The following is a 25,941-nucleotide window of genomic DNA, read 5'->3' as shown; positions in this document are numbered from 1 at the left end:
GGGAAAACCACCGCTGACAATTTTTTCTGATAGTCTCGCCAGGATTCGAACCCAGACGTTCAGAAGTTTTAACACGGCATTGTACCTCACAAATCTTGCCAGCATTAGGAGGGGAAAACGACCGCTGAAAATTTTTTCTGATGGCTTCGCCAGGAATCGAACCCTGACGTTCAGAAGTTTTAACACGGCATTGTACCTCGCAAATGTTACCACCGCTGAAAATTTTTTCTGATGGCTTCGCCAGGATTCGAACTCAGATGTTCAGAAGTTTTAACACGGCATTGTACCTCACAAATGTTGCCAGCATTAGGAGGGGAAAACCACCGCTGAAATTTTTTTTCTGATGGTCTCGCCAGGAATCGAACCCAGATGTTCAGAAGTTTTAACACGGCATTGTACCTCCCAAATGTTGCCAGCATTAGGAGGGGAAAACCGCCGCTGAAAATTTTTTTTGATGGTCACGCCAGAAATCGAACCCAGATGTTTAGAAGTTTTAACACGGCATTGTACCTTACAAATGTTGCCAGCGTTAGGAGGGGAAAACCACCGCTGAAAATTTTTTCTGATGGTCTCGCCAGGATTCGAACCCAGACGTTCAGAAGTTTTAACACGGCATTGTACCTCCCAAATGTTGCCAGCATTAGGAGGGGAAAACCGCCGCTGAAAATTTTTTTTGATGGTCACGCCAGGAATCGAACCCAGGTGTTCAGCGTCATAGGCGGTGCTACGGTGGCCCCCCATAAACTGATATAGTCCCCATATAAACCCATGCCCGAATTGATTTTTGAATTTTTAACACAAAGACTTCTGTTACGACCTCCAGCATCTGTGTCAAGTATGATCCGAATCAACCTATAACTGATATAGGACCCCTTAAATACCGAATGCCGGAAATTTTTAGCATAATCTATGGTAGTGGGTACTCAAGATTCGGCCCGGCCTGGGGTTAGGTTTAAGTGGCAGTCTGCCATCAGACTTAGACGTTTTCGTCCATTGTGATACAATAGGAGCAGAAGAAGGAAGATGCCTTCTAGGAAGATGCCTTCTAGGAAGATGCCTTCTAGGAAGATGCCTTCTTGGAAGATGCCTTCTAGGAAGATGCCTTCTAGGAAGATGTCTTCTAGGATGATGCCTTCTAGGAAGATGCCTTCTAGGAAGATGCCTTCTAGGAAGATGCCTTCTAGGAAGATGCCTTCTAGGAAGATGCCTTCTAGGAAGATGCCTTCTAGGAAGCTGCCTTCTAGGAAGATGTCTTCTAGGAAGATGCCTTCTAGGAAGATGCCTTCTGGGAAGATGCCTTCTAGGAAGATGCCTTCTAGGAAGATGCCTTCCTGGAAGATGCCTTCTAGTTCCTACCGTTGAAACATCCAGATTGCTTTAAAAAGCCCAATAACTTGCGAATGTGCATATCCGCTAAATCAGACAGGTTCTCAAAGAAATGAGAACCTAAAGTCGAACTCCTTCTGACAGCTAGTGCGGGATACACACATAGAAGGTATTCTATAGTCTCTTCTTCCTCAATGTCCTTCAGTTTGCCAGCATGGACAACCTCAGCACTTTTTTGCTTGTTACATTATTAAGATTTGGGGGATTCTGATGCATTTGATCACTTGACTTTTTCACACCCTATGAAATCAATTTTTTTTTTTGGAAAAAATAAACAGTAACAAGACAAAATCATAATTTATTATTCTTTTTGTCATAGTCAATTAAGTTTTTGTTAACATGTGCCCTTCTCTGTCCGTCCGTCTGAAACAGACGTCATTTTAAGACCTCATGCCCATTCAGATAATTGCGTTGCTTGCATTTCAAACGTTTGAGGTGGTATTTATTAGCATATTTAATTAAATTAAAACAAGTCAACATACACTCATACCCACAGCCACACAGACACACGCACACATTGACACACATTCATATATTGATCTGTAGGCATTATTAGCAAGTAAAATGTTATGAATTAAAAATCAAACAGCATAAAATAGCAGTCAAGTGAAAATTCTCTCATAATTGCAGTACAATGTGGGGGATTATATTTGATTTTCATAGAAAATATCGATTATAATTAAATTGAAAAAAAAACGAAATTCTTTCAAACTTTTGTTGAAATATGTGAATTAGAAATTGTACAAAATTATTGGGTTGCCCAAAAAGTAATTGCGGATTTTTTAAAAGAAAGTAAATGCATTTTTAATAAAACTTAGAATGAACTTTAATCAAATATACTTTTTTTACACTTTTTTTCTAAAGCAAGCTAAAAGTAACAGCTGGTAACTGACAGAAGAAAGAATGCAATTACAGAGTCACAAGCTGTGAAAAAATTTGTCAACGCCGACTATATATATATATGAAAAATCCGCAATTACTTTTTGGGCAACCCAATATCTCCGTCTCCGAATACTTAGCCCTAAAAAAAAAATTAGCATTGTGCTCTACTCTTAAATATCATTTATTTAAACCCCATATTGCCATTGGTTTAATGGGAGTTTATTGGATGAGGCGTCCCCAAACACTTAGCTCCAAAATTGGTTATCAAATTCGTTTTCTAATCTAAAATTTGAGCCACATATTGCCATGGTCGGTCAATTTGTAGTCTTTGGAGGGTTTTTTGGGGCAAAATACATGGTCTCACATTTGTATGGGTTGCCCAAAAAGTAATTGCGGATTTTTCATATAGTCGGCGTTGACAAATTTTTTCACAGCTTGTGACACTGTAATTGCATTCTTTCTTCTGTCAGTTATCAGCTGTAACTTTTAGCTTGCTCTAGAAAAAAGAGTGTAAAAAAGTATATTTGATTAAAGTTCATTCTAAGTTTTATTAAAAATGCATTTACTTTCTTTTAAAAAATCCGCAATTACTTTTCGGGCAACCCAATATATCAGATTCGTATTCTACTTCCAAATACCTTTATTTCAGCCCCATATTGCGATGGTCAGTAAATAATTGCTGTTTAAGGGTAAAACATTGGTACCGAAAGTGGGTATCAATTTCGTGCTCTACTCCCGGTCGGTAAATATGTACGATAAAGGGGTGTTTTGGGGAGTGGGATGGTCCCCCCAACCACTTAGCCCTGAAAGTATATCAACGTCGTGCTCTACACTGAGACATCATTTATATGAAACCCATATTACCATTGGCTTCAAAATTGGATATCAAATTCGTTTTCTAATCTCCATTAGCATTCATTTAAACCTCTTATTGACAAAGTCAGCAAATATGTCCGGTTTCGGGTATGGGCCCTAAAAACTATCAATATCGAACTCCACTCTCTTTAAGGCCCAAATTGTCATGGTGAGCAAATACGTCCTATTTGGGGGTTGTTATGGTGGTGGGTCGTCCCGAATGTTGATATCAGATTCGTGGTCTACTTCCAAATTAAATTTCATCAGCATGTGTTTCGAAGACTGCAAAGCACAACAACAGCTTTGCATGCCATCACCACACACATTTGCCGTGGCTTCAAACAGCCCAGGCCATGTGATAGGACGGTCCTCGTGGTACTGGACCTATCGAAGGCATTCGTGGTCTACTACCAAATTAAATTTCATTTGAGTCCTATAATCTACAAACATGTCCGGTTTGGGAGATGGGGCGGTCACTCAGCGACTTGGACCTGAAAATATATATCAGATTCGTGTTCCACTCTAAAATACCTCTTCCTCCCCATATTGAAATGGTCAGCAAATACGCCCTTTTTCGGTGGTGTCATGGGAGTGAGGTGGCGCCATAGACACTTTTCCCGAATATTGATATCACATTCGAGCTTTACTCCGAAAGACCTTTCATTTGAGCCCCAATATTGCTATGGTCGTAGATTTGTCCTATTTGGGGGTGTTTTGGGGAAAGGATGGACCCCAGAAACTTGGTCCCACATTTGGATGTCAGAATCGTATTCTACTCGCAAATACTTCTCATTTGAGTCCCATATTGCCATGGTCGGTAAATATGTCCGATTTAGGGAAGTTTTTTAGGGGAGGGGGTTGGGATGGTCGAAAATTGAATGTCAGATAGGTTTTCTAATCTTAAATACCTTTCATTTGAATCCCATATTGTCGTGATCGTTCTATATATATATTTGGTAGGTTTTGGGTTAGGGCGTCCCCCTAGGTACCCCATCCGGAATTTGGATACCAAATTTTTGTTTTTGGGTTACTATAAGAGATCACACAAAATTTCGCTTAAATCGCATCAACTATCTCCCAGATCTGGCGTTCCTGAAAATTAGGGAAAGGGGGAGGGTCCGCCCCCCCTTCAGAAATCAAAAATGTACTAACCTATTTTCACCACGGGATCATTATGCACCATTTAAAGAAAATCGGTTCCAGCCGTTTTTGAGTCTATACGGAACAAACAAACAAACAACAATTGATTTTTATATATATATATATAGATTTAGCCGATAGTTGGTGGGGGAATTTGAAGGACATCATGTACCAATTGAATGCTAATTGAAACTCGTAGGACCTCAAGAACTCAAAAGTATGAATCAATATAGCCTAAAGTTAAGTTAGGCTGGAGTCGCAGTCTATTATCTAAATAGACTCACTAAGACTATTTTAGTCCATTGTTGTCCACAGTAGTGCAGACCCGGCCTTTGGTGGGTATCAAACCCGGCAATCTACCAACTAGGCTACCGGGGCGACTAATTTACGCTTATTTTACTTTCAAATTGTTAACCAAATCGGTTAAACACGAAAGTTTCTTGGGGCTCCCTAATTAAAATAGAAGTATCGGTTTATAAAGAGCTATACCGAAATCTGCATCGATATGATCCCAATGAATACCTAAATGACCTGTTCTTCAAGCTTCTCTGCAAAATTTCATTTGAATTGCTCTATTCGTTCGAACGCTATCTTGCTTTCCGCCGAATCCTGCTCTGTTTACAGGACTCTCTGGATTACGAGGAGGTGCAGCAGCTCGCCAGAAATTTCCTTTGCATCCCCTGATTTCCTGAGTGACGTATCCTGGCAAGCCGTCATCTCTTTGGGGTCAGACCACCTCCCCATAATTCTCACCATCGACCGGCGACCCAACTTCATAACCTCTGAGCGCCGGACGTTAATTAATCAGAAGAAATCCGATTGGGCTGGCTTCAGAGAGTATACCAATCCCCACTTCAGTGAACTGCCACCCCCTCGGATGTGCTAGTTGCCGAAAGGAAATTCCTAGACATCATTAACGCAGCAGTCGCTCGCTTTATAACAGCCAGTCGAATACCCCAAATGCGGCGCAATTTCCCGGTGCAGGCAGTGGTACTCGCAGACGAGCATGATGGGATTCGTTGTATGGACCCTACTAACCCCAGAATCAGCGAGCTGTATCTGGAAATAAACGGTAATCAACGAACATTAGCGGAATTTGTAGCTGGAACACTTGAAGCAATGTAACTTAGTTACCGGTTTAGGCTGTGGTCTACTGTTAAGTCACTCTCGAACCATGGTAGACGGGATGACAGTACCTTAGTCACTTTTGGCGAAGTAACCGTGACTGATCGGAAGGGATGCGCCAGGTTGTTTAACCGTCAATTTATTGTGTATCCCGAGAGTGACATGGCAAGGAGGAGAGCCATTCGCCGTATCGGTGGTCTCCGAGCCGATGGACATCCATCACAATTTAACGTGGACGAAGTTACGAATGTCATCCGTGGCGCCAAATCATCTAAGGCGTTGGGCCCCGACGGAATCTCTACATTGATGTTGAAGAATCTGGATTCACCTTGAGTTGAACACCCTTCTACTGTCCTCAACCTGTCTTTGAACACTCTTTTAGTTCCCGATGTCTGGAAAATGGGCAGAGTGATCCCGCTACTGAAGCTGGGAAAGGACCCGAGTTTGGGGGAGTCGTACAGACAGATCTCCCTTCTCTCACCAATAGCAAAGACGCTTGAGGCATTACTCCTCCCGCGCAGCGTAGGAGAATTTCCATTCGCCGAGCATCAACATGGATTTCGAAGACTGCAAAGCACAACAACAGCTTTGCATGCCATCACCGCACACATTTGCCGTGGTTTCAATCAGCCCAGGCCATGTGATAGGATGGACCTATCGAAGGCATTCGACACGGTCAGCCATGTCAAATTATTTGAGGACATCGCCAACACGTCCCTCCAGCCAGGCCCGAAACGATGGGTCGCGAATTATCTGTGTGGTCGCCAGTCATTTATGGAATTTAGGGATAAGAAGTCGAAGCACCGTAGAGTGAAACAGGGAGTTCCCCAGGTGGGATGATATCTCCGACACTGTTTAACCTCCACCTATCCTCCATTCCACCCCCTCCAGACGGCATAGAGATCGTATCATATGCGGACGATTGTACGATCATGGCATCATGCCCACCCATTGTTAATATCTGCGATAGGTGGTTGAACGTCTAGAATTTGAAGATATCTTCACCTACAATCTTCACTACAAATACGCGTGAGCTGAATACTAAGCTGACTGTGATGGTCGATGGAGAAATGACTCCGTCCATCAAGTGTCCCAAAATACTTGGCGTCACATTTGAAAGCTCTTACACTTTCTTTCCACAGCCACAGCAATTTGCGATAAAGTCAAAAGTAGAAACAAGGTCCTCAAGTCACTTGCTGGCAGGACTTGGGGTGCAGACAAAGAAAACTTGTTGACCACGTACAAAGCATTTGTTGTTTGTATCTCTTTCGAGACAAGCTCAATGGCCGAAGATTTCTTGGCAATGGGAAAGGAAAGCCAGAGATCCCCACACACGCCAATCACTGTGGGAGGCGTTTCGTCATTTGGTCATATTAGCTCATCATCGGTCATATAGAATGTCAAGGCTTCAAAATTCAATCAATTTAATAAAAAATTGATTGAACCAAATAATTTTTTATTGAAAACGATTTTTATTCCAATAAAATTTTTAATTGAAATTAAAATTGATTTTTTTCTTTCCCTAGGAGGACAAAAAAAAATCTGTTTGTAACACCTCGAAATATTGACCTGAGGCTCTATAAAGTATATATATTCTTGATCGCCTTGAAATTTTGAGTTGATCTAGCAATGGCTATTCTTTTGTCCCTCTGTCTAAAACTCGATATCATTCGAACGAATAAAGTTTTCCGCTTCACATTTTTCACAGATATTTCTTATTGATATAGGCCGTTGAGTATTGTAAATGGGCCATATCCGTTCAGATTTGGATATAGCCCCCATATAAATCGATCCCCAGTTTTGACTTCTTGAGCTTCTAGAGACCTCTATTTTCATTCAATTTGGCTGAAATATGGCACAAGAACTTGGGTTTGGCCTTCCAATAGAAGTGTCGAGTATACTTCGAATCGGTCTATAAACTGATATAGCCCCCATGCAAACCGATACCTGGATTTAATTTCTTGAGCCCCTAGAAGCCTCAGTTTTCATCCGAAGATTTGAACAAGGACTTCCTTTCTGACATCCAACATCAACGCCGAGTATGATCCGGATCGGTCTATAAACTGAATAACCCCCATACAAACTGATCCGCGGATTTGACTTCTTGAGCCTCACAAACCTCAATTTTCATCCGATTTGGTGGAAACTTGGCACAAGGACTTCTGTTTTAACTTCCAACATCATTTCATAGAAATAATTGTCTTAGACCCCACAAAGCATATATATTCTTGATCGCCATGATATTGTAAGTCGATCTAGTCACATCCGTCCGTCTGCGGAAAGCACGCTAACTTTCGAAGAGTAAAGATAGACGCTCGAAATTTTGCACAAATAAGTTGGGTTGGGATTGTAAACGGGAAGGGATGGCCGATGAGTAAATACCCAAAAGGTATTTACCCGGTAAATTGGGTAAATACCCGTGTATTCACCCATTTATACCCAGAAGCTGGGTATTTATAATTTGCAGATATCTTGAGTATAAAAACATTTTTCAAAAATTTTTTGATGATTTCGTATCCTTTGTATATAAACTAGATCTTCTAATCTCATAAAATCGGATTTTAGTTATATATAGCCGCTATATAGACCGATCTCCCGACTTAAAGTCTTGAGGTAATAAATTTCCTTCGATCCATTTTTCGTTCGATTTCGATGAAATTTGGCACAGCGACTTCTGGTAGACCCCTATTCATTTCTGTGAAGTGCGGTTCTGATCGGACTATATTTGGATATAGCTGCTCTTAGACCGACCACCCGATCTCCCGATAAACGGTATTCAGGCCACAAAAGATCCATTTATTACCCGAATTCGACTAAATTTGGCACAGTGTGTTCTGGTGGACCCCTACCCATTCCTGTGAAATGTGGTACAGATCTCCCGATATTGTGTAATGAGCCTATAAAAAGAGCAATTTTTCATCCTATTTCGATGAAATTTGGCACAGAAAGTTCCGGCAACCCTCTAAACCTTTTTGTTGAATATCGTTCAGATCGGACCATATATGGATGTAGCTGCCATAAAGACCGATCTCCCGAAATAGAGTATTGAGTCCATAAAAGAGCATTTTTCATCCGATATTGATGAAATTTGAAACAATCGGTCTATAACCTGCTATATCTTCCATATAAACCAATCTCCGTATTATAGGTATTGAGCCTCTAGAGGGCGTAACTCTTATCCGATTTAAATAAAATTTTCCACAGTGACTTCTCCTATGACCTCTAATATACGTGCCAAATATGGTCTGAATCGGTTCATAACCTTACATAGCTCCCAAATAAATCGACCTCCCGATTTTACTCCTATGGGAGTAATTCTTATGCGATTGGTTGAAATTTGGGACTCTAAAATATTGACCAGCATAATAGTCCACCTTTAATGTTTAACATTTTTTTTTTTAATTTTTTAGAATTTTATCCGTAATTTGCTTCCATAAATATTTTTTTTATTTTATTTTTCTTATTTTTTATTTGTTCGCTCACTTTGATCTCTTACCTGTACTCTTGCTTCGGTCAAATCAATTTTCGTTGCAATCTCTTCACGGGTATAGATGTCGGGGTAGTGGGTCTCTTGAAAAATTTTCTCCAATTCCTTGATTTGGGCAGAACTGAATGTGGTGCGCATTCGTCGTTGTTTTTGTCTATCACTTTGATAAGATAGGGAGTCGGGTTTTAAATCTGCAAAAAAACAGGAAAATGAGAAAAAAAATTAGGAAATGTTTACAAAAAAATCAGTAACCAGGTTACGCCGAGCGGTCAGTTGATATAAAATTTTTTGCATTTTATACCCTCCACCATAGGATGGGGGTATACTAATTTCATCATTCTGTTTGTAACTCCTCGAAATACTCATCTAAGACCCCATAAAGTATACATATTCTTGATCGTGATGACATTTTAATTTGATCTAGCCATGTGCGTCCGCCCGTCCGGCTGTCTGTCAAAAGCACGCTAACGCTTAAAATTTACACGCTCGAAGGAGTAAAGTTAACCGCTTAAAATTTTCCACAAATACTTCCTATTAGTGTTGGTCGGTTCGCACCCATTTGAACATGGCGAGGAAAGTACGATTTGACACTGCTCGGAAGCTTGACATTGAAAAGCTGCAAACACAACAGATGACAGCGGCATACTCCACTCGACTGACCCAACTGCTTGATGAAAGCACTGCTTGTTCCGATGATATAATGGTGCAGTGGCAAACTATTGCCCACTCCATGGAAAATGCTGCGAAATCCGTACTTGGGTACCGGAAGCCTCCTCCAAGAAACCCATGGTACGACCAAGAGGGTCGAGATGCTACTGAAGCCAAGAATGCGGCATATAGAGCAACCCTGCAATCAGAAGCAACGCGCCAGATGAAGGAGAGGTATCGGGAGAAAAGGAGAGAGAAGAACGTCTATTCCGCAGAAAGAAAAACGAAATAGAAAGACGTGAGTGTGAGCAAATTGAGATGTACAGGAGTCAGAATGAAGTCCGGAAATTCTACCTAAGAATATAAACCAAACCGATGGCTTTGGTGCAGGCACATCCTTCTGCAGAGACAAAGAAGGAAATCTGGTAACTGACACAGATAACATGCTGAGGATATGGAAAGAACATTTTACCCAACTGAAAGTGTCCGATGTTGGCGGCGAAGAGGATACCGCAAAACCAATCCCTGATGATGATATAGAATGTATCCAAGTAGCAGTGACCCGACTAAAGAACAACAAGGCAGCAGGAGCCGACGGGTTACCCGATGAACTATTTAAGACCGGAGGCGACATGCGCATCAGCTTATCTGCGCAATCTGGCTAGAAGAACCCATACCCGATGATTGGAACCTCAGCATACTATGTCCCGTGCACAAGAAAGGAGACAAAACGGAATGTGCCAACTACAGAGGAATAAGTTTCCTCCCCATCGCATACAAGATACTCTCGAGCATACTGTGTGAAAGATTAAAACCTAAAGTCAATGAGATAATTGGGCCCTATCAATGTGGCTTTAGACCCGGTAAATCCACCCTAGACTAGATATTCACACTGCGCCAAATCCTGGAAAAGACCCGAGAAGGACAAATCAACACCTACCACCTCTTTGTTGACTACAAAGCCGCCTTTGATACTCCTTTACGTTCAAAGGTATTTCAAGCCATGTCTGAGTTTGGTATCCCTGCAAAATTAATAAGACTCTGCAGGATGACACTTGCTGATACGCGTTCCTCAGTAAGAATAGGAAAAAATCTCTCCGAACCATTTAATACCAAACGAGGTTTCAGACAAGGAGACAGCCTCTCGTGTGATCTCTTTAACATCCTGCTGGAGAAGATTATACGAGATGCAGAAGTGAATAGATATGGCACACTAATCACAAAAGATCACATGCTACTCGCCTATGCCGACGATATCGATATCATAGGTCGGTCACCGGAAGTTGTAACTGCAGCCTTTGAAAGAATCGAAAGAGAGTCAGTGAAAATGGGTCTAGCAGCAAATGGAGATAAGACAAAATGGATGGTTTCAAATCCCAAGAAGCCTTGCTCACCCAAACAGATAAAGAAAATGGAGAAAGTTGGGAACCACAACTTTGAGACAGTCAGTAACTTTATCTACCTCGGCACCACCGTAACCGAAACGACACCAGTTTTGAGACTAAGCGAAGACTAATACTGGCAAACAGATGCTACTTTGGATTAAGTAGGCAGCTTAGGAACAAGACCACCTTTCAACAGACGAAGACTACACTTTACAAGACACTGATACTACACGTGCTGTTATATGGCTCTGAAGCATGGGTACTTGTGAAAGCAGAGGTGGCAGTGCTTGGAGTATTTGAGAGAAAGATTCTCCTTAAAATATATGGACCAGTTTGCGTTAATGGAGAATATAGGCGACTTATAAACCACGAGCTGTATGACGACGATAGCTTAGTTACACGCATCAAAATACCACGGCTGCGTTGGTCATGTTGTCAGAATGAATGAAGAAACTCCAGCAAAGAAGTCTTTTGAAGGCAAACACGGTGGTACACGCAAACCGGGAAGACCAAAGGCACGATGGAAAGATCAAGTGGTGGGAGACACCTCGAAACTTGGTGTCAGAGATTTTAGAATGAGCGCAGAAGATCGAGGCGGTTGGAACAAATATTCTGTCATAGACAATTAAAGAAAGAAAGAATCGCCGTCGCCACGTCATCAGCATACGCGACCACTTTTACGCCTTTTTTGCTTGCACAGACAATAAAATGGGGTTGCCCAAAAAGTAATTGCGGATTTTTCATATAGTCAGCGTTGACAAATTTTTTCAACGGGTTGTAACTCTGTAATTGCATTCTTTATTCTGTCAGTTATCAGCTGTTATTTTTAGCTTGCTTTCGGAAAAAAGTGTAAAAAAGTATATTTGATTAAAGTTCATTCTAAGTTTTATTAAAAATGCATTTACTTTCTTTTCAAAAATCCGCAATTACTTTTTGGGCAACCCAATATTATTGTTAATGGCTATATGTCGCTACCATTTTGCTTATAGAACTCAGCACCACTTCTACGAAATGTGTTTGGATTTTCTTTGTCACCATGTCGAAGTCAGCACTAGGCTTAATGCGTTTTGACAGTCATTCGGGCGCAAAGCCGAAGTTAGTTCTAGGCTTAAGTTATGAAATTAGGAAGCTTATATTTGATAAAAAAAAAATTTCTTTCTTTTTTATTCATTGTAAGAAAGAAACATTGTTGTAAAGTTGGATTTTCTTTCCCTAGTCTCTCCTCCCCAAGACTCTACTCACATCAAATATAATCAAATCTGAAAAAAGATGTTGCAAATTTAAAAATTCAAACTTGACAAATGCTATGATTGTAATCTCTGAAGCACCGAATAAAAGCAAAAAGAAAAAATCTCGACAAATAGCGACACCAAACAATTTCCATAATTGTATGAATTAATTTAATATTCAAACATATTGGAAGGATGAGCTCCAATCTAACCCACGCACACACACAGATTTTGACATAAACTCTCCCATAAAACTCGCACACACACACACACACACACACATACATACTTACACATATGTTTTTAGATAGGCTTTGATGTTGGCTGCTTATTTTAAGAAGTCTGGGTGTGATGAATGTGTCTGTCTGTCAACCTTAACATGTCTCAGGTAGACCCTTTTCCCCCGCATATCTTGCCTTTTTTTTTTCTTCTCATATTGATGCGGTTGGCATAGGATTTTGAAAACACCAACAGAAATTTCCATATTTCAAAAATTAATTCATTCAAATACTCACTTGAATTCGTACAGCAAGAGCGGCATTTGGTGGCTGGCGCCCAACGCAATGCGATTATACACACAGCGTGTAATTCAAGGCTTATAGAATGGTGTTTTAGTTCCACTTATTTTTAACACTTCAATGGGTTTGGAACATGAAAAGGAAGCCAAAGGGCCTATATCTATATATCTGTGGTGTCCTTTGTACTTTGTGCCGCACAATCCTATTTGCCATAACAAGATGTTGTTATTATTATGTAGTGAGAATTGATAATAAACATACCATGGACATCACCATTACCATTACCTACCACCCAACCTTCCTCCTTCCTCGTTCCTCCATCCGCCTCCACCTCCCCGGCAGTAGATAAAGCACCGTAACATCTCTATCGGCATCAACACTACAACCACCAAGACCACCCATCCGACCTATTCGACACTACCACCACCACCACCATGGCCACCACCACTTCATGATTCATTAAATTGTTTTTATTTGCCATTTCCCTTTTGTTTGTTGTACAATTACTACCATCCATCCAAGCAATCAAGCAGCACACACAGGGCACAAAACAAAACTACACGAAGAGAGTGAGAGGGGGTGGGTTGATTTTTGTTGATTAATCCTGCTGCCAAACCAGCGTACGTACGTACGTACATACAGACAAGGCATACATACCGACAAACACAATAACTTTCTAACTAAATTTACGAGATTCACTTCAGTCAGTAAATTTTGCCTTAATTGTCAATAAATGCAAAGTGTTAAGGTTTGTAGATGCAAATTTCATTAGAAAATAGCAGGCAGATATCTCTCATATCCCGGTTTTTGTTCTAGAGATTTGTTTTTTAAAGTCAAAAATGGTATGGCATGGCGCTGAATACCAACTCTTTGTAGACAAGTTTGAAGACATTACAAATGCCCTCAACATTAGTAAGGGCTTTGGCAGCCACACCTGATAACGGTTTTTGATGCTCTCGGCGGGATTACAGCTCAGGCATTTAGAGTTACAAGCCCAGGCTCACCAAATGCATTCTTATACCCTACACCACTAGTTTGCTCAAGCAATCACCCCAATAATCAGAGAGGCCTGGGATACAAACGCTGTCCCCACTGATAACGGTTTTTGATGCTCTCGGCGGGATTCCAGCTCAGGCATTCAGTGTTACATGCCCAGGCTCACCAAATGCATTCTTATACCCTACGCCACAAGTCTGCTCAAGCGATCACCCCAATAATCAGAGAGTCCTGGGATACAAACGCTGTCCCCACGCAATGGTAGAAGGGGATCATGGTCACAATCCCACAAAGAAGGGTGTCCTCAGTAAAAATGTGGAGCCCGCTGTTGAATAAGGGCATCCCTGAAAAAATCATGACATGAATTAGGGAGCTGTATAAGAATGCTGAAGTTTCAGCCCATTTCAATGGAAAGAGAGAGAGAGCCGACCTTTCGGGAACGACAAAGCAGTGAAGCAGGGTTGCATCCTGTCACCGACGCTATTTTATTGGGTTGCCCAAAAAGTAATTGCGGATTTTTCATATAGTCGGCGTTGACAAATTTTTTCACAGCTTGTGACTCTGTAATTGCATTCTTTCTTCTGTCAGTTATCAGCTGTTACTCTTAGCTTGCTTTAGAAAAAAAGTGTAAAACAGGTATATTTGATTAAAGCTCATTCTAAGTTTTATTAAAAATGCATTTACTTTCTTTTAAAAAATCCGCAATTACTTTTTGGGCAACCAATAAATTTTATTATACTCCGCTGAGGCACCCTATGGCATACGCTGGAGTATTAACGACTTCCTCGGAGACATTGACTACGCGGATGAGATATGCCTTTTTGCGCATCGCTTCGAGCACATAAAGGCGAAACTGGAACGATTGAATGGAAATGCTGCCAAAGTAGGCCTAAGTATAAACAAAGCTAAGACCAAATTGATGAGGATAGGAACATTAAATCTGACACCGCTAACCATAAACCATGTCATTGAAGACGTTGACAACTTCTCCTATGTGGGCAGAAAAAAAAATAACAAAGGACGGAGGATCAGAGGCAGACTTATGCGTACGTAGCAACAAGGCTAGAAGCGCCCTTCTTAAACTCAACAAAGTTTGGAGATGCAGTGACATCTCACATAAAATACTAAAGTCAGGATCATTGACATACAGATTTAGTGTGAGGCAGCCACTGCGGCTATGAGGCTTAAGGTGATGGAAGAATGGATTGAGGATGAGAGCAGCTCATACCATTGCGGTATAATCGAGGCGACGATAGGAAACCTGGAAGGAAGGGAAGAGGTTTCCGATCGGATACCTGAGATGAACTTTGAAGTCGAGTGCGAGGCACTGCTGCCAGAGGCACAGTCTTGGATTGACGGAACCCTAGTATTGCCATCTGGAAGAACATGTTACACGAATGGATCAAAGCTAGAGGACAGTGTGGATCTAGGGGTCTACATTGAGAGCCCAGGAACTGAGATCTGTTTTAGACTGCCTGACCATAATACGGTCCTGCAGGCGGAGATACGGGCGATCACGGAATGCGTGAAGTGGTGTGGTGCTAACGCGAGGACGTCGAGTGTGAACATGTTTACCGACAGTAAAATTGCCATAAGGGCAGTAACAACCAGGACGGTAAGATCACAAACAGTCTTGCAGTGTAAGAAGGAGATTAACGCCTTCTCTGAGAATCGCAAAATCCGCATCGTTTGGGTGTCGGGCCATAACGGAGTAAGGGGAAATGAAAGGGTAAACAATGTGGCGGTGAAGGCTAGAGGACTGCCGTTAATAAACTTGGTTAACCCGCAGCCTTTCGGGTCGACGCAGTTCGAGTTAAGAGAGTGAGCGACGAATACGCATGCAACATTGTGGAACTGCGTAACGGTCGGTAGGACGTCGAAAATCCTATGGGGGGATCCAGATCGTGAGAATACGAGGCTATTACTGAAAGGAAGCAAGAAGGGGGTCAGTATAGCTATGTGTATCATAACGGGACACATAGGACTACGAGCTTACTTATGTAAAATCGGTGCGGCAAGTAGTAGCATATGTAGATGAGACGTTGGAGCATTTCCTTTATAATTGCCCGGCTTTCACTTCCAACAGATACCGGCACTTGGGTGGAGACACAAAACCAGATATGAACCAACTTAGGGGAGTGGTATTGAAAACAATCAAGGATTTTGTAAGTAGCACGGAATTCCTAACTTAAAATTTGCTTTTTAGAACTTACTTAAATCCTTCTTACCCTAAATCCTTCATCCGATATGTTAAACTATCATGACAATATTGGAAAGAAAACTGCAGGCGGTGGAAAAAATGCGGTGGTACAATTGCGGTGTTGGTACGTATCGCCACCGCAATAGTTGCGGTGTTATGTACAGCACACAGATATGAGTGGCGATCGTTTGAATACTCGTACATTCATTTTCATGTGTACAACCACTTTTAAAATCGTCTTTGTCCTTTTTTCAGCGACGCTGCAAAATTAGACCGATAGGACAGCAAAAGTCGCCATATTTTTTGCCGCTGTTTTGACATTTTTTTTCAATAAGGTTTCATGATGGATAGATATAGGAGCCAACAACGAGTCGAAATTGCTTAAAGACATCTAAGTCAAAGGACATCTAAGTCGAAATTTCCTTGCTGCCGAAATTCGGACATCTAAGTCAAAGGACATCTAAGTTGAAATTTCCTTGCTGCCGAAATTCGGAGTCAGTGGCCTCAATATTAAGAGCGCTACGTCCAATTTAGGGATAAGGCTCATTTCTGGCTGAATGGCTTCGTCAACAAGCAAAATTTGCATTATTGGTCAGACAGCAATCCACACGTACTCCATGAGCCATCATTGCATCCCGAAAAAATTACGTTTTGGTGCAGTTTATGGGCCGACGACGTCATTGGGCCGTACTTCTTCCGTAATGATCAAGACCGGCACGTACTGTGAATCGTTACCGTTCAATGGTAACAGAATATTTTTGATCCCAATTGGATGATATGGACTTGGAGGACATGTGGTTCCAACAGGACGGGGGCACAAGTCACACAGCGAATGTTACAATCTATTTGTTGGAAACCAAGTTTGCAGAACGTGTCATCTCACGAAATGGTCCAGTTGATTGCCCGCCTCGTTCGTGCGATTTGATATCGTTAGACTATTTTCTGTGGGGCTCCATCAAGTCTATGGTCTATGCCAAGAAACCAGCGGTGATTGATAACCTTCGTACAAATATCGAACGTGAAATTGCAGCAGTATTGGCCGATTTATGCTTAAAAACTGTCGAAAATTGGGTTCAGCGTCTGGACTTTTGCAAGCGTGTCCGTGGTGGCCATGCAAAAAAAATCGAGTTCCATACTTCATCGAAAGTACTTTCATAGAAATTAAAAATTTGATTGATTTTGAACCGTTTATGTTATGTTGTAATACATCGAAATATTTATCTAAGATCCTATAAAGAGTATATATTCTTTATCGTCATGAAAATTTAAGTCGGTCTAGCCATGTCCGTCCGTCTATCTGTCGAAAGCACGCTGACTTTCGAAGGAGTAAAACTTTTACACAAATACCTTCTATTAGAGTAGGCCAGTTGGAATGATGAAGCCTATATGGGAGACAACCGATCTCCCGATTGCATTCCTTGAACCCCTAGAGATCGAAGTTATTATCTGATTTTGCTAAAATACTCAACGACTTCTCCTAAGACCTGCAACTTATACGTGCCAAATATGGTTTGAATCGGTTCATAACCTGAAATAGCTCCGATATAAACTGATCTCCCGATTGTACTTCTTGAGCCCCTATGGGGCGCAAGTAGACGCTTTTACTTGTTAATATTTAATTTCGTTCCGGAATTTTTTCGAACTTGATATGTTACAAATAGATTTGCGGGGTTTGCGGTGTTTTTTTGCAAACACTCTTCATACCACCGCATTTACAAGAGACACATGAGCATAAGTATTTGCGGTGGTGTATTGCATTAAATCAAACGCCCGGCGATACATGCACACACACATCAGCACCAGGCCATGCGATAGGACTGTACTCGAGGCAGTGGACCTATCGAAGGAATGCAATGGGACCAGTCAGCTATGCTAAACTATTTATGGACAAGGCCAACACGTCCCTCCAGCCAGTTCTGAAACGCTGGGTCGCGAATTGTTGACAGTCATTTGTGGAATTTAAGTCGAAGTCGAAACACCGTTGAGTGAAACAGGGTGTTCCCCAAGGTAGAGTGATATCTCCGGCACTGTTTAACCTCTACCTATGTCTAGCTATGCTACATTCCACCCCCTCCCGACTGTATAGAGATTGTATCATATACGGATGATTGACGATCGTGGCATCAGACCCGTTCCCATTATTGATTATTGTTATATGTCTACCTCAACGAACTTGCCGCTTAGTTCGCTGCAGGAGGTCTGAAAATATCTGCCACCAAATCTTCAGCCATATTGTTCACTACAAATATGCCTGAGGTGAATAATGGAAGTCGATGGAGAAGCGATTCCAACTATCAAGTGTCCCAAAATACTTGGTGTCATATTTGACACATGCCATATGCCACAGCACAAACGTCAAAAGTAGTAGAAACAAGATCACTAAGCCACTGGCCTGCAGCACTTGGGATGCTGACACGGAAACCTTGTTGACCATGTACAAAGCAATTGGCCGGTCTGTGGCAGACTATGCAGTGCTTATAATATTCAGATATGTCAGAATGCCCCTCTTCGAACTGAGACGGGCAGTCTCCACAGTTCTTATGTGGACCACCTCCATCAGGAGACAAAGATCCTACCCGTGCGAAGCCATAACTACATGCTGTCCAAGCAATATCTTCTGGGATGTTATCACAGGAACCATCCCAATCATCATCTTGTGGATAGGTATCCAACGCCCAGAAGCCTTAAGGTGGATCTACATGGTTTAGAGCGAGAGGATCAGCGCTACAAGAGAGAATCTCCATATCTAGCGGGTCTAGACAACATTCATGCAGACAAGGTAGAAGATGCAGTAAATAGCTACTGGGTGAATGTGGTCCTTAGAGAACGACCGCCTCTCATTGCATCTGAAGAAATTGACCTCCCCCGCCAACCCAGAAAAGTTTTGGTTCAATTACCATCCGGCAAATGCCGCCTAAACTCCTACAGAGCAAGGGTTGACGCCAACATGTAGGATGTGACCTGGGATCACACGTCACCTGTTTAACTGCCCAGCCAGACCCACTTGACTCAGACCCAGATCCCTCTGGACGCACCCCACCTTAGTCGCAGAGTACCTGGATCTGGATATTCAACAGAATCAAGCAGATGAGAGATAGAACACAACACACTGCTACAACAACAACAACTTATATTCGGGAAAACATTGTGGAAGCTGCTTTGGAGCTGTGGGCACGTAAATATTTCGGTTCTAGATCATGGAGTTACCAACAAGATTCGGCACAGTCACCTAAACCAAGTGTAAACCAAGAATGGCTTAAAAAGCATGTTTCGTACTTCACATCGTCCACACAGTGGTTGTCCCAGATACCAAAGGACTTATATATTTGTAAAAATTTTATTTCATTATACCCATCACCGAAGGATGGGGGTATATTAATTTTGTCATTCCGTTTGCAACACATCGAAGTATCCATTTCCGACCCTATAAAGTATATATATTCTTGATAAGCGTAAAAATCTAAGACGGTCTAGACATGTCCGTCCGTCTGTCTGTTGAAATCACGCTACAGTCTTTAAAAATAGAGATATTGAGCTGAAACTTTGCACAGACTCTTTTTTTTGTCCATAAGCAGGTTATGTTCGAAGATGGGCTATATCGGACTATATCTTGATATAGCCCCCATATAGACCGATCGGCCGATTTAGGGTCTTAGGCCCATAAAAGCCGCATTTATTATCCGATTTTGCTGAAATTTGGGACAGTGACATCCTTCGTGAATTTGGCCCAGATCGGTCCAGATTTGGATATAGCTGCCATATAGCCCGTCCTCCGATTTAGGGTCTTAGGCCCATAAAAGCCACATTTATTATCCGATTTTGCTGAAATTTGGGACAGTGAGTTGTGTTAGGCCCATCGACATCCTTCGTGAATTTGGCCCAGATCGGTCCAGATTTGGATATAGCTGCCATATAGACCGATCCTCCGAAGTAGGGTCTTAGACCCATAAAAGCCACATTTATTATCCGATTGTGCTGAAATTTGGGACAGTGAGTTGTGTTAGGCCCATCGACATCCTTCGTGAATTTGGCCCAGATCGGTCCAGATTTGGATATAGCTGCCATATAGACCGATCCTCCGAAGTAGGGTCTTAGACCCATAAAAGCCACATTTATTATCCAATTTTGCTGAAATTCGATACAGTGAGTTGTGTTAGGCCCTTTGATATCCTTTTTCAATTTGGTCCAGATCGGTCCAGATTTGGATATAGCTGCCATATAGACCGATATTCCGAGTTAGGGTCTTAGGCCCATAAAAGCCACATTTATTACCCGATTTTGCTGAAATTTGTGACAGTGAGTTGTGTTAGGCCCTTCGACATCCTTATTCAATTCGGCCCAGATCGGTCCAGATTTTAATATAGCTGCGATATAGACTAATCTCTCGATTTAAGGTTTTGGAGCCATAAAAGGCGCACTTATTATCCGATTTCGCCGAAATTTGGAACAGTGCGTTGTGTTAGGCTCTTCGACATTTTTCTGCAATTTGACCCAAATCGGTCCAGATTTGGATATAGCTGCCATGTTGACCGATATCTCGATTTAAAGTCTTGGCCCCATAAAAGGCGCATTTATTATCCGATTTCACTGAAATTTGACACAGTGACTTATATTAGGCTTTTTGACATCTGTGTCGTATATGGTTTAGATCGGTTTATTTTTAGATATAGCTACTAAAAAGACCAATATTTTGTTATACACAATTAAACAATGACTTTTACTTATTAGTATTTGGTCCAAATCGGAACATATTTCGATATAACTGCTATTAGACAAAAGGTTTGCAATTTTCACCGGATTTTGATGAAAGGTGGTTTACATACATATCCGAGGTGGTGGGTATCCAAAGTTCGGCCCGTCCAAACTTAACGCATTTTTACTTGTTTTAATAAAATTTTCTCCCTTCCTAAAAGATACTTATTCCCTAAAATTTTCTCCGCAGATAAAATTTCTCTAAAGACAAAATGTCAATAAAATCTTCTATTATGACTAGAAAACGGATACATATGCTCATGCACGTTTCGTGTTTTGTTCCACTGACAAACATCTTCAGTTTGGTCTATAATTTAAGCATGAACCGTCTTACAAACGAACAACGCTTGCAAATTATTGAATTTTATTATCAAAATGCGTGCTCTGCTAAGAAAGTTCATCGCGCTCCTCTTCCATTTTAAAGACAAAGCTCATTTTTGGCTCAATGGGTATGTAAAAAAGCAGAATGGTCGATTTTGAAGTGAAGATCAGCCAAAAGCATTGCAAGAACTAACAATGCATCCAGAAAAAGTCAAAGTTTGGTGCGGTTCATGGGCTGGTGGCATCATTGGACCATACTTCTTCAAAGATTATGCGAAATGTAATGTAATTGTGAATGGTGATCGCTACCGTGAGATGATACCCAAAATGCAAGAGCTTGACTTGCATGACATTTGGTTTCAACAATACGGTGCCACATGCCACACAGCACGCGTAACAATGGACTTATTGAGAGGTGAGTTCGGTTAACATTTTATTTCACGTTCTGGACCTTTCAATTGGCCGCCTAGATCGTGCGATTTAACGCCTTAAGACTATTTTTTGTGGGGCTATGTTAAAGCTCATAGCTATACAGATAAGCCCGCTTCAATTGAAGCATTAGAAGACAACAAAAAATATAAATGTGGCCATTAACATTCCATTAAGGAACTGGGGCAAAATTCTCACAAATCAATGAGTGCCGTCCGATTCAATATTAAGCTCAATGATAAGGGGCTTCCTTTTCATAGCCGAGTCCGAAAGGCATGCAGCAGAGCGACACCTCTTTGGAAGACAACATTGCAAGCATTTATTCGTGAGATACCAGCCGAAACATTGGAAAGAGTATGCCAAAACTGGACTAAGCAGATGGACCATTTGAGGCACAGTCACGGTCAACATTTGCATGAAATAATCTTCGAACATTCAATTATATGGACCGTACTATCGATATCAAATAAAGAGGTCACGCATTTTTCTGATTTTTATGTGTTTTTGTTTTTTGAAAAACTTTCCTATATCTCTTAAAAAGTCACCCTTTACGTCAAGAAAACGCTTAAAATTCGGTTCAGATCGAAATCCGATAATAACTCCGCCTTTTATTGGGATATTACCTTAAATCGGAAGATCGGTCTATAAGGGAGATATGTTAAGATACAGGCTGATCTGAACCATATTCGAAACAGATATCAAGGATCTTAACACAAGTCAGGTAATAAATGCAGCTTTAATTGGGAGATATATTGGAGCTATTTGAAGATATAGGCCTATTTGAACCATGATCGGCACATATATCATGAATTCCAACAGAACTCGTTGTGCGAAATCGGGTAATAAATGCGGCTTTTATAAATGCGGGAGATCGGTCTACGGTGGAACCTGTCTCCTTGGGAGGAGAGAATGTTCCATTTACAGAAAGTGCAAAATACCTGTGTGTTTTGCTGGACAGGAAATTGAACTGCAAATCCAACATTTTGGAAAGGACAAGCAAGGCAACTCTTGCCCTATACACATGCAAGAGAGCCATTGGCAAAAGTTGGGGGGTTTAGACCGCGTGTCATGCATTGGGTATATACTGCAGTTGTCAGACCTATAATGCTATATTGTATTGTGGTCTGGTGGATGGCGCTTCAAAAGTCCGGACACTGAGTTATACTTGATACAATATCCGATGTTCCAGGCAGTGTGAATTTGGCCCTGCCTTAGCCGATTTTTGATAAAAACTACTGTACCACTATTCGTGATAGAACCGATTGGAACTATGATATCCCTGATAACAGAAGTTCCATAGACTTCTATACGGATTGTTCCAAACTAAACAACCAGGTGGTTTGAGGTGCACTCTAAAGATCTAGAACTGGTCAAATTGAAAAGGTTGGCCGACCACTGCAGTGTGTATCAAGCGGAGATCCTTGCAATTAAGAAAGTGGTGGAATTACAAAGATAAATGTCATTACGGCGATTGGATATATTATAGATATTTATATATCTTCTCAGACAGCCAGACAGCCATTAAATCCCTGGAGAACGCATTTCTGAACACAAAAACCGCCCTCGACTGACGCAGATCTCTCCACAAGATGGCTGAACAGTTCAAAATTCACCTGTTCTGGGTGCCGGGCCAGAGAGATATCCCAGGGAATTGTAAAGGAATTGTACACATTCCAGGGATACTGGAATCTGTGGGTATGCTTCTGGCGGCATGTAAGCTATGTTTTCAGAACCAGGAACGAAGGACAACAAATGATCGATGCTCACAAAGAGGGGGCTGTGGGCATTCCAAAACCATGTGGCCTCATCTGGACTTGAAAAGGTCTACCGCTTTCTTGTCATTGGCTAGAACAGACGCCTCAGTCATTGTGTTCGTCATGACAGATCACTGTCTGATAGGAAATCATGCTGCCAGACTGAAGGTTGCCAGCAACGACTTTTGCCGAAGCTGTGAGCACATTGAAGAAGAAGAGACTATATAACATCTTCTGTGTGTGTGTCCCGCGCTAGCAGTCAGAAGGAATTCCACTTTAGGTTCTCATTTCTTTAAGAACCTGTCTGATTTAGAGGATGTGAACATTCGCAAGTTATTGGGCTTTTTAAAGCATTCTGGATGGTTCAACGGTAGGAACTAGAGGACATATTCCTTCTTCTCTTCCGGTGGTATTACAATGGGCGAAAACGTCCAAGTGAGTCTGATGGCAGACTGCCACTTAAACCTAACCAAACCTAATTTTAATTCAAATTTCTTCAAAAAACAAAATTTAAATGCAACAGTCTACAGAGGAGGCCACCGTAGCGCAGAGGTTAGCATGTCCGCCTATGACGCTGAACGCATGGGTTGGAATCCTGGCGAGACCATCAGAAAAAATTTTCAGCGGTGTTTTTCCCCTCCTAATGCTGGCAACATTTGTGAGGTACTATGTCATGTAAAACATCTCACCAAAGAGGTGTCGCACTGCGGCACGCCGTTCGGACTCTGCTATAAAAATGAGGCCCCTTATCATTGAGCTTAAACTTGAATCGGACTGTACTCATTGATATGTGAGAAGTTTGCTCCTGTTCCTTAGTGGCAAAATTTGCATTTGCAGTCTGCACAGTAACGGCCTTATTCGCAAAAGTTAATGTGGATTTTAAATAGTTTTATTTGACAGATTTCCTTTAAAGAGCTGTCAAATAAGGGCTTCATAAAGTTTTGTGAATAAGGCCGTGAAAATTTCAATAAATTTTTTTTCTAAAGACAAAATTTCTATGAAATTTTCTCGAAAGTCAAAATTTTAGTGAAATTTTCTCCAACGAAAGAATTTATAAAAAAATTTTTCCCAAGATCAAACTTTATTAAAATTTGTTCCAAAGGCCAAATTTTATTAAATTTTTCTCCAAAGACAAAATTAATTTTTTTCACTTTTCATTTTCCATAAAACATCAAGCTGTATAGCTTATCGCTTTTGTTGCCATAAATGTAGACTTTGCTACCGCACCTCGTATACACTGTGTACACACTGTGACTTGAGTTAATTTTCTCAAGTGTTACAATGTTCTGAGCAACGAGATTTCAATAGGGTGCTGGGCTACCCTTAAACCTGAAGTGACCCAAGTGTTGTCAAAGGAGGCTTCACAGAGTGTCTGTCTGTCTGTCTTATGGTTGCTGTTTTTTTTTTTTTAAAGACACTCAAGGTACACTGTAGGGGCTCAAGAGGCTTCCCGCTGTCACAGCATTGCTGGAGGTCAACTAAGTGATCGGCACTTGCAGGTAAGATAAGAGTTGCTTGCTTTGCCATATGTTGTTTAACAATTAAATTAAATTACCTGTATATTGATTATTGATGCTGGATGCTGAGGCGGAAGAGGCATTATAATTTAAATAGATATCCGTTTCTTCTTGATTTTCATATATCACGGGTACGGCTATGGCTGATGTGGCACTATGACTATGACAATTCTTAAAATGATCCATAACCAAATCATAGCTGGACAAAATCTCTCGACCTATAACATTTGAGTGATGATAGAAGGTCTTGGCCGCGCTATCTTTCAGATTTTCGGTAATCACAAAATTTTTTAAGGAAGTATACTCCATGGTTTGCGGAGCAGGAAACAGCAACAACAATAACTCAATTTAAAACAATGATAAGACAAATTAGAATTGTCCACCGAATTAGTAGAGCACTTGGGACTTTCGATGGTTTCGATTTTGTTTTCGATATTTGCACAATTCAATATTGTTGGTTTAATTTGTTGGAAAAATAACTTTATTATTAGCAGCACTTGACTAAATGAAAAAAGGATGCAATTAATACACATATTACGGTCGTCTGAATTTTTGAGCAGAGGAGCAATTTTCGAAAAACAACTACTTCAACGACTTCAACGACGACTCACTCATCGTCGGTCGTCGCTCATGGCTAAAACCATAAGGCAAAAGCCCAGCCAGCATTCGAGCAGCAGCTATTTCAAACTGACACACACACACACACACACACAGGCACACCAACACTCAAGCTTACACACAATAGGCGTTGCCAAACAAATAGGGGTTGGAAAATAAGAAATTTTCCCTGGTGGCACTACAGTAATTGTGTCAAGCATGCTCGAATGCCTACATCCACTTGAAGTGAAGTGACAAATTGCCTTGGGGAGGTATGACCACTCACTTCCGCACACTGTCCCTGTCTCTTGCCACACAGCCACACGCTCAGCCACAGCTACCCCTCATCAGTGTATTGGAATAATTTAAAAGGCGATAATCAGTGTGTCTAATCCACGAGACACTTTTCGATGATGTTCCCTTTGGTTTTTATGGCATTTTCCCAATCAAGGCTAGCTGGCTGACTTTTCGCAGGACTGAGTAGATGTAAACCGCAGTGTAGGGTAAACGTTTTGTATGAATAATTTTGTGATTTTGGGTTGTGCCAATGAGTGGGCGCTACATTTATCAGAGGAGCATAATGCTTTTATAGGCAGAGATTGCGCAGCGATAAAAAAAACACTTAAATAAATGGAGACATGAAATTTTGACAAAACTTCGATGAAAATAAAATTGTGACAAAAATTTTGAGTAACTTTTATAAAAAAATATTTTTATTCC

General features: G+C 41.2%; 1 protein-coding gene across 1 annotated transcript in view; it reads right to left on the bottom strand.

Moving 5' to 3' along the window:
• LOC106082407 (homeobox ARX homolog alr-1) overlaps positions 1-25,214 on the bottom strand; it is a 42,206-nt gene extending 16,992 nt beyond the window's left edge. Inside the window, exons 1-2 of the mRNA XM_013244894.2 lie at positions 24,663-25,214; positions 8,885-9,066 (exon numbers count right to left, since the gene is read on the bottom strand). Of these exons, the coding sequence (XP_013100348.2) occupies positions 8,885-9,066; positions 24,663-24,933 (453 nt within the window). The 5' untranslated portion in view covers positions 24,934-25,214. The remainder of the gene's footprint in view (positions 1-8,884; positions 9,067-24,662) is intronic.
• Between the last annotated feature and the right edge of the window lie 727 nt (positions 25,215-25,941).

The sequence above is a fragment of the Stomoxys calcitrans genome, chromosome 5, assembly GCF_963082655.1.
Source record: "Stomoxys calcitrans chromosome 5, idStoCalc2.1, whole genome shotgun sequence".
Taxonomy (NCBI): Eukaryota; Metazoa; Arthropoda; class Insecta; order Diptera; family Muscidae; genus Stomoxys; species Stomoxys calcitrans.
The sequence above is the reverse complement of the archived record's forward strand: the minus strand, read 5'-3'. Positions and strand labels throughout refer to the sequence as shown.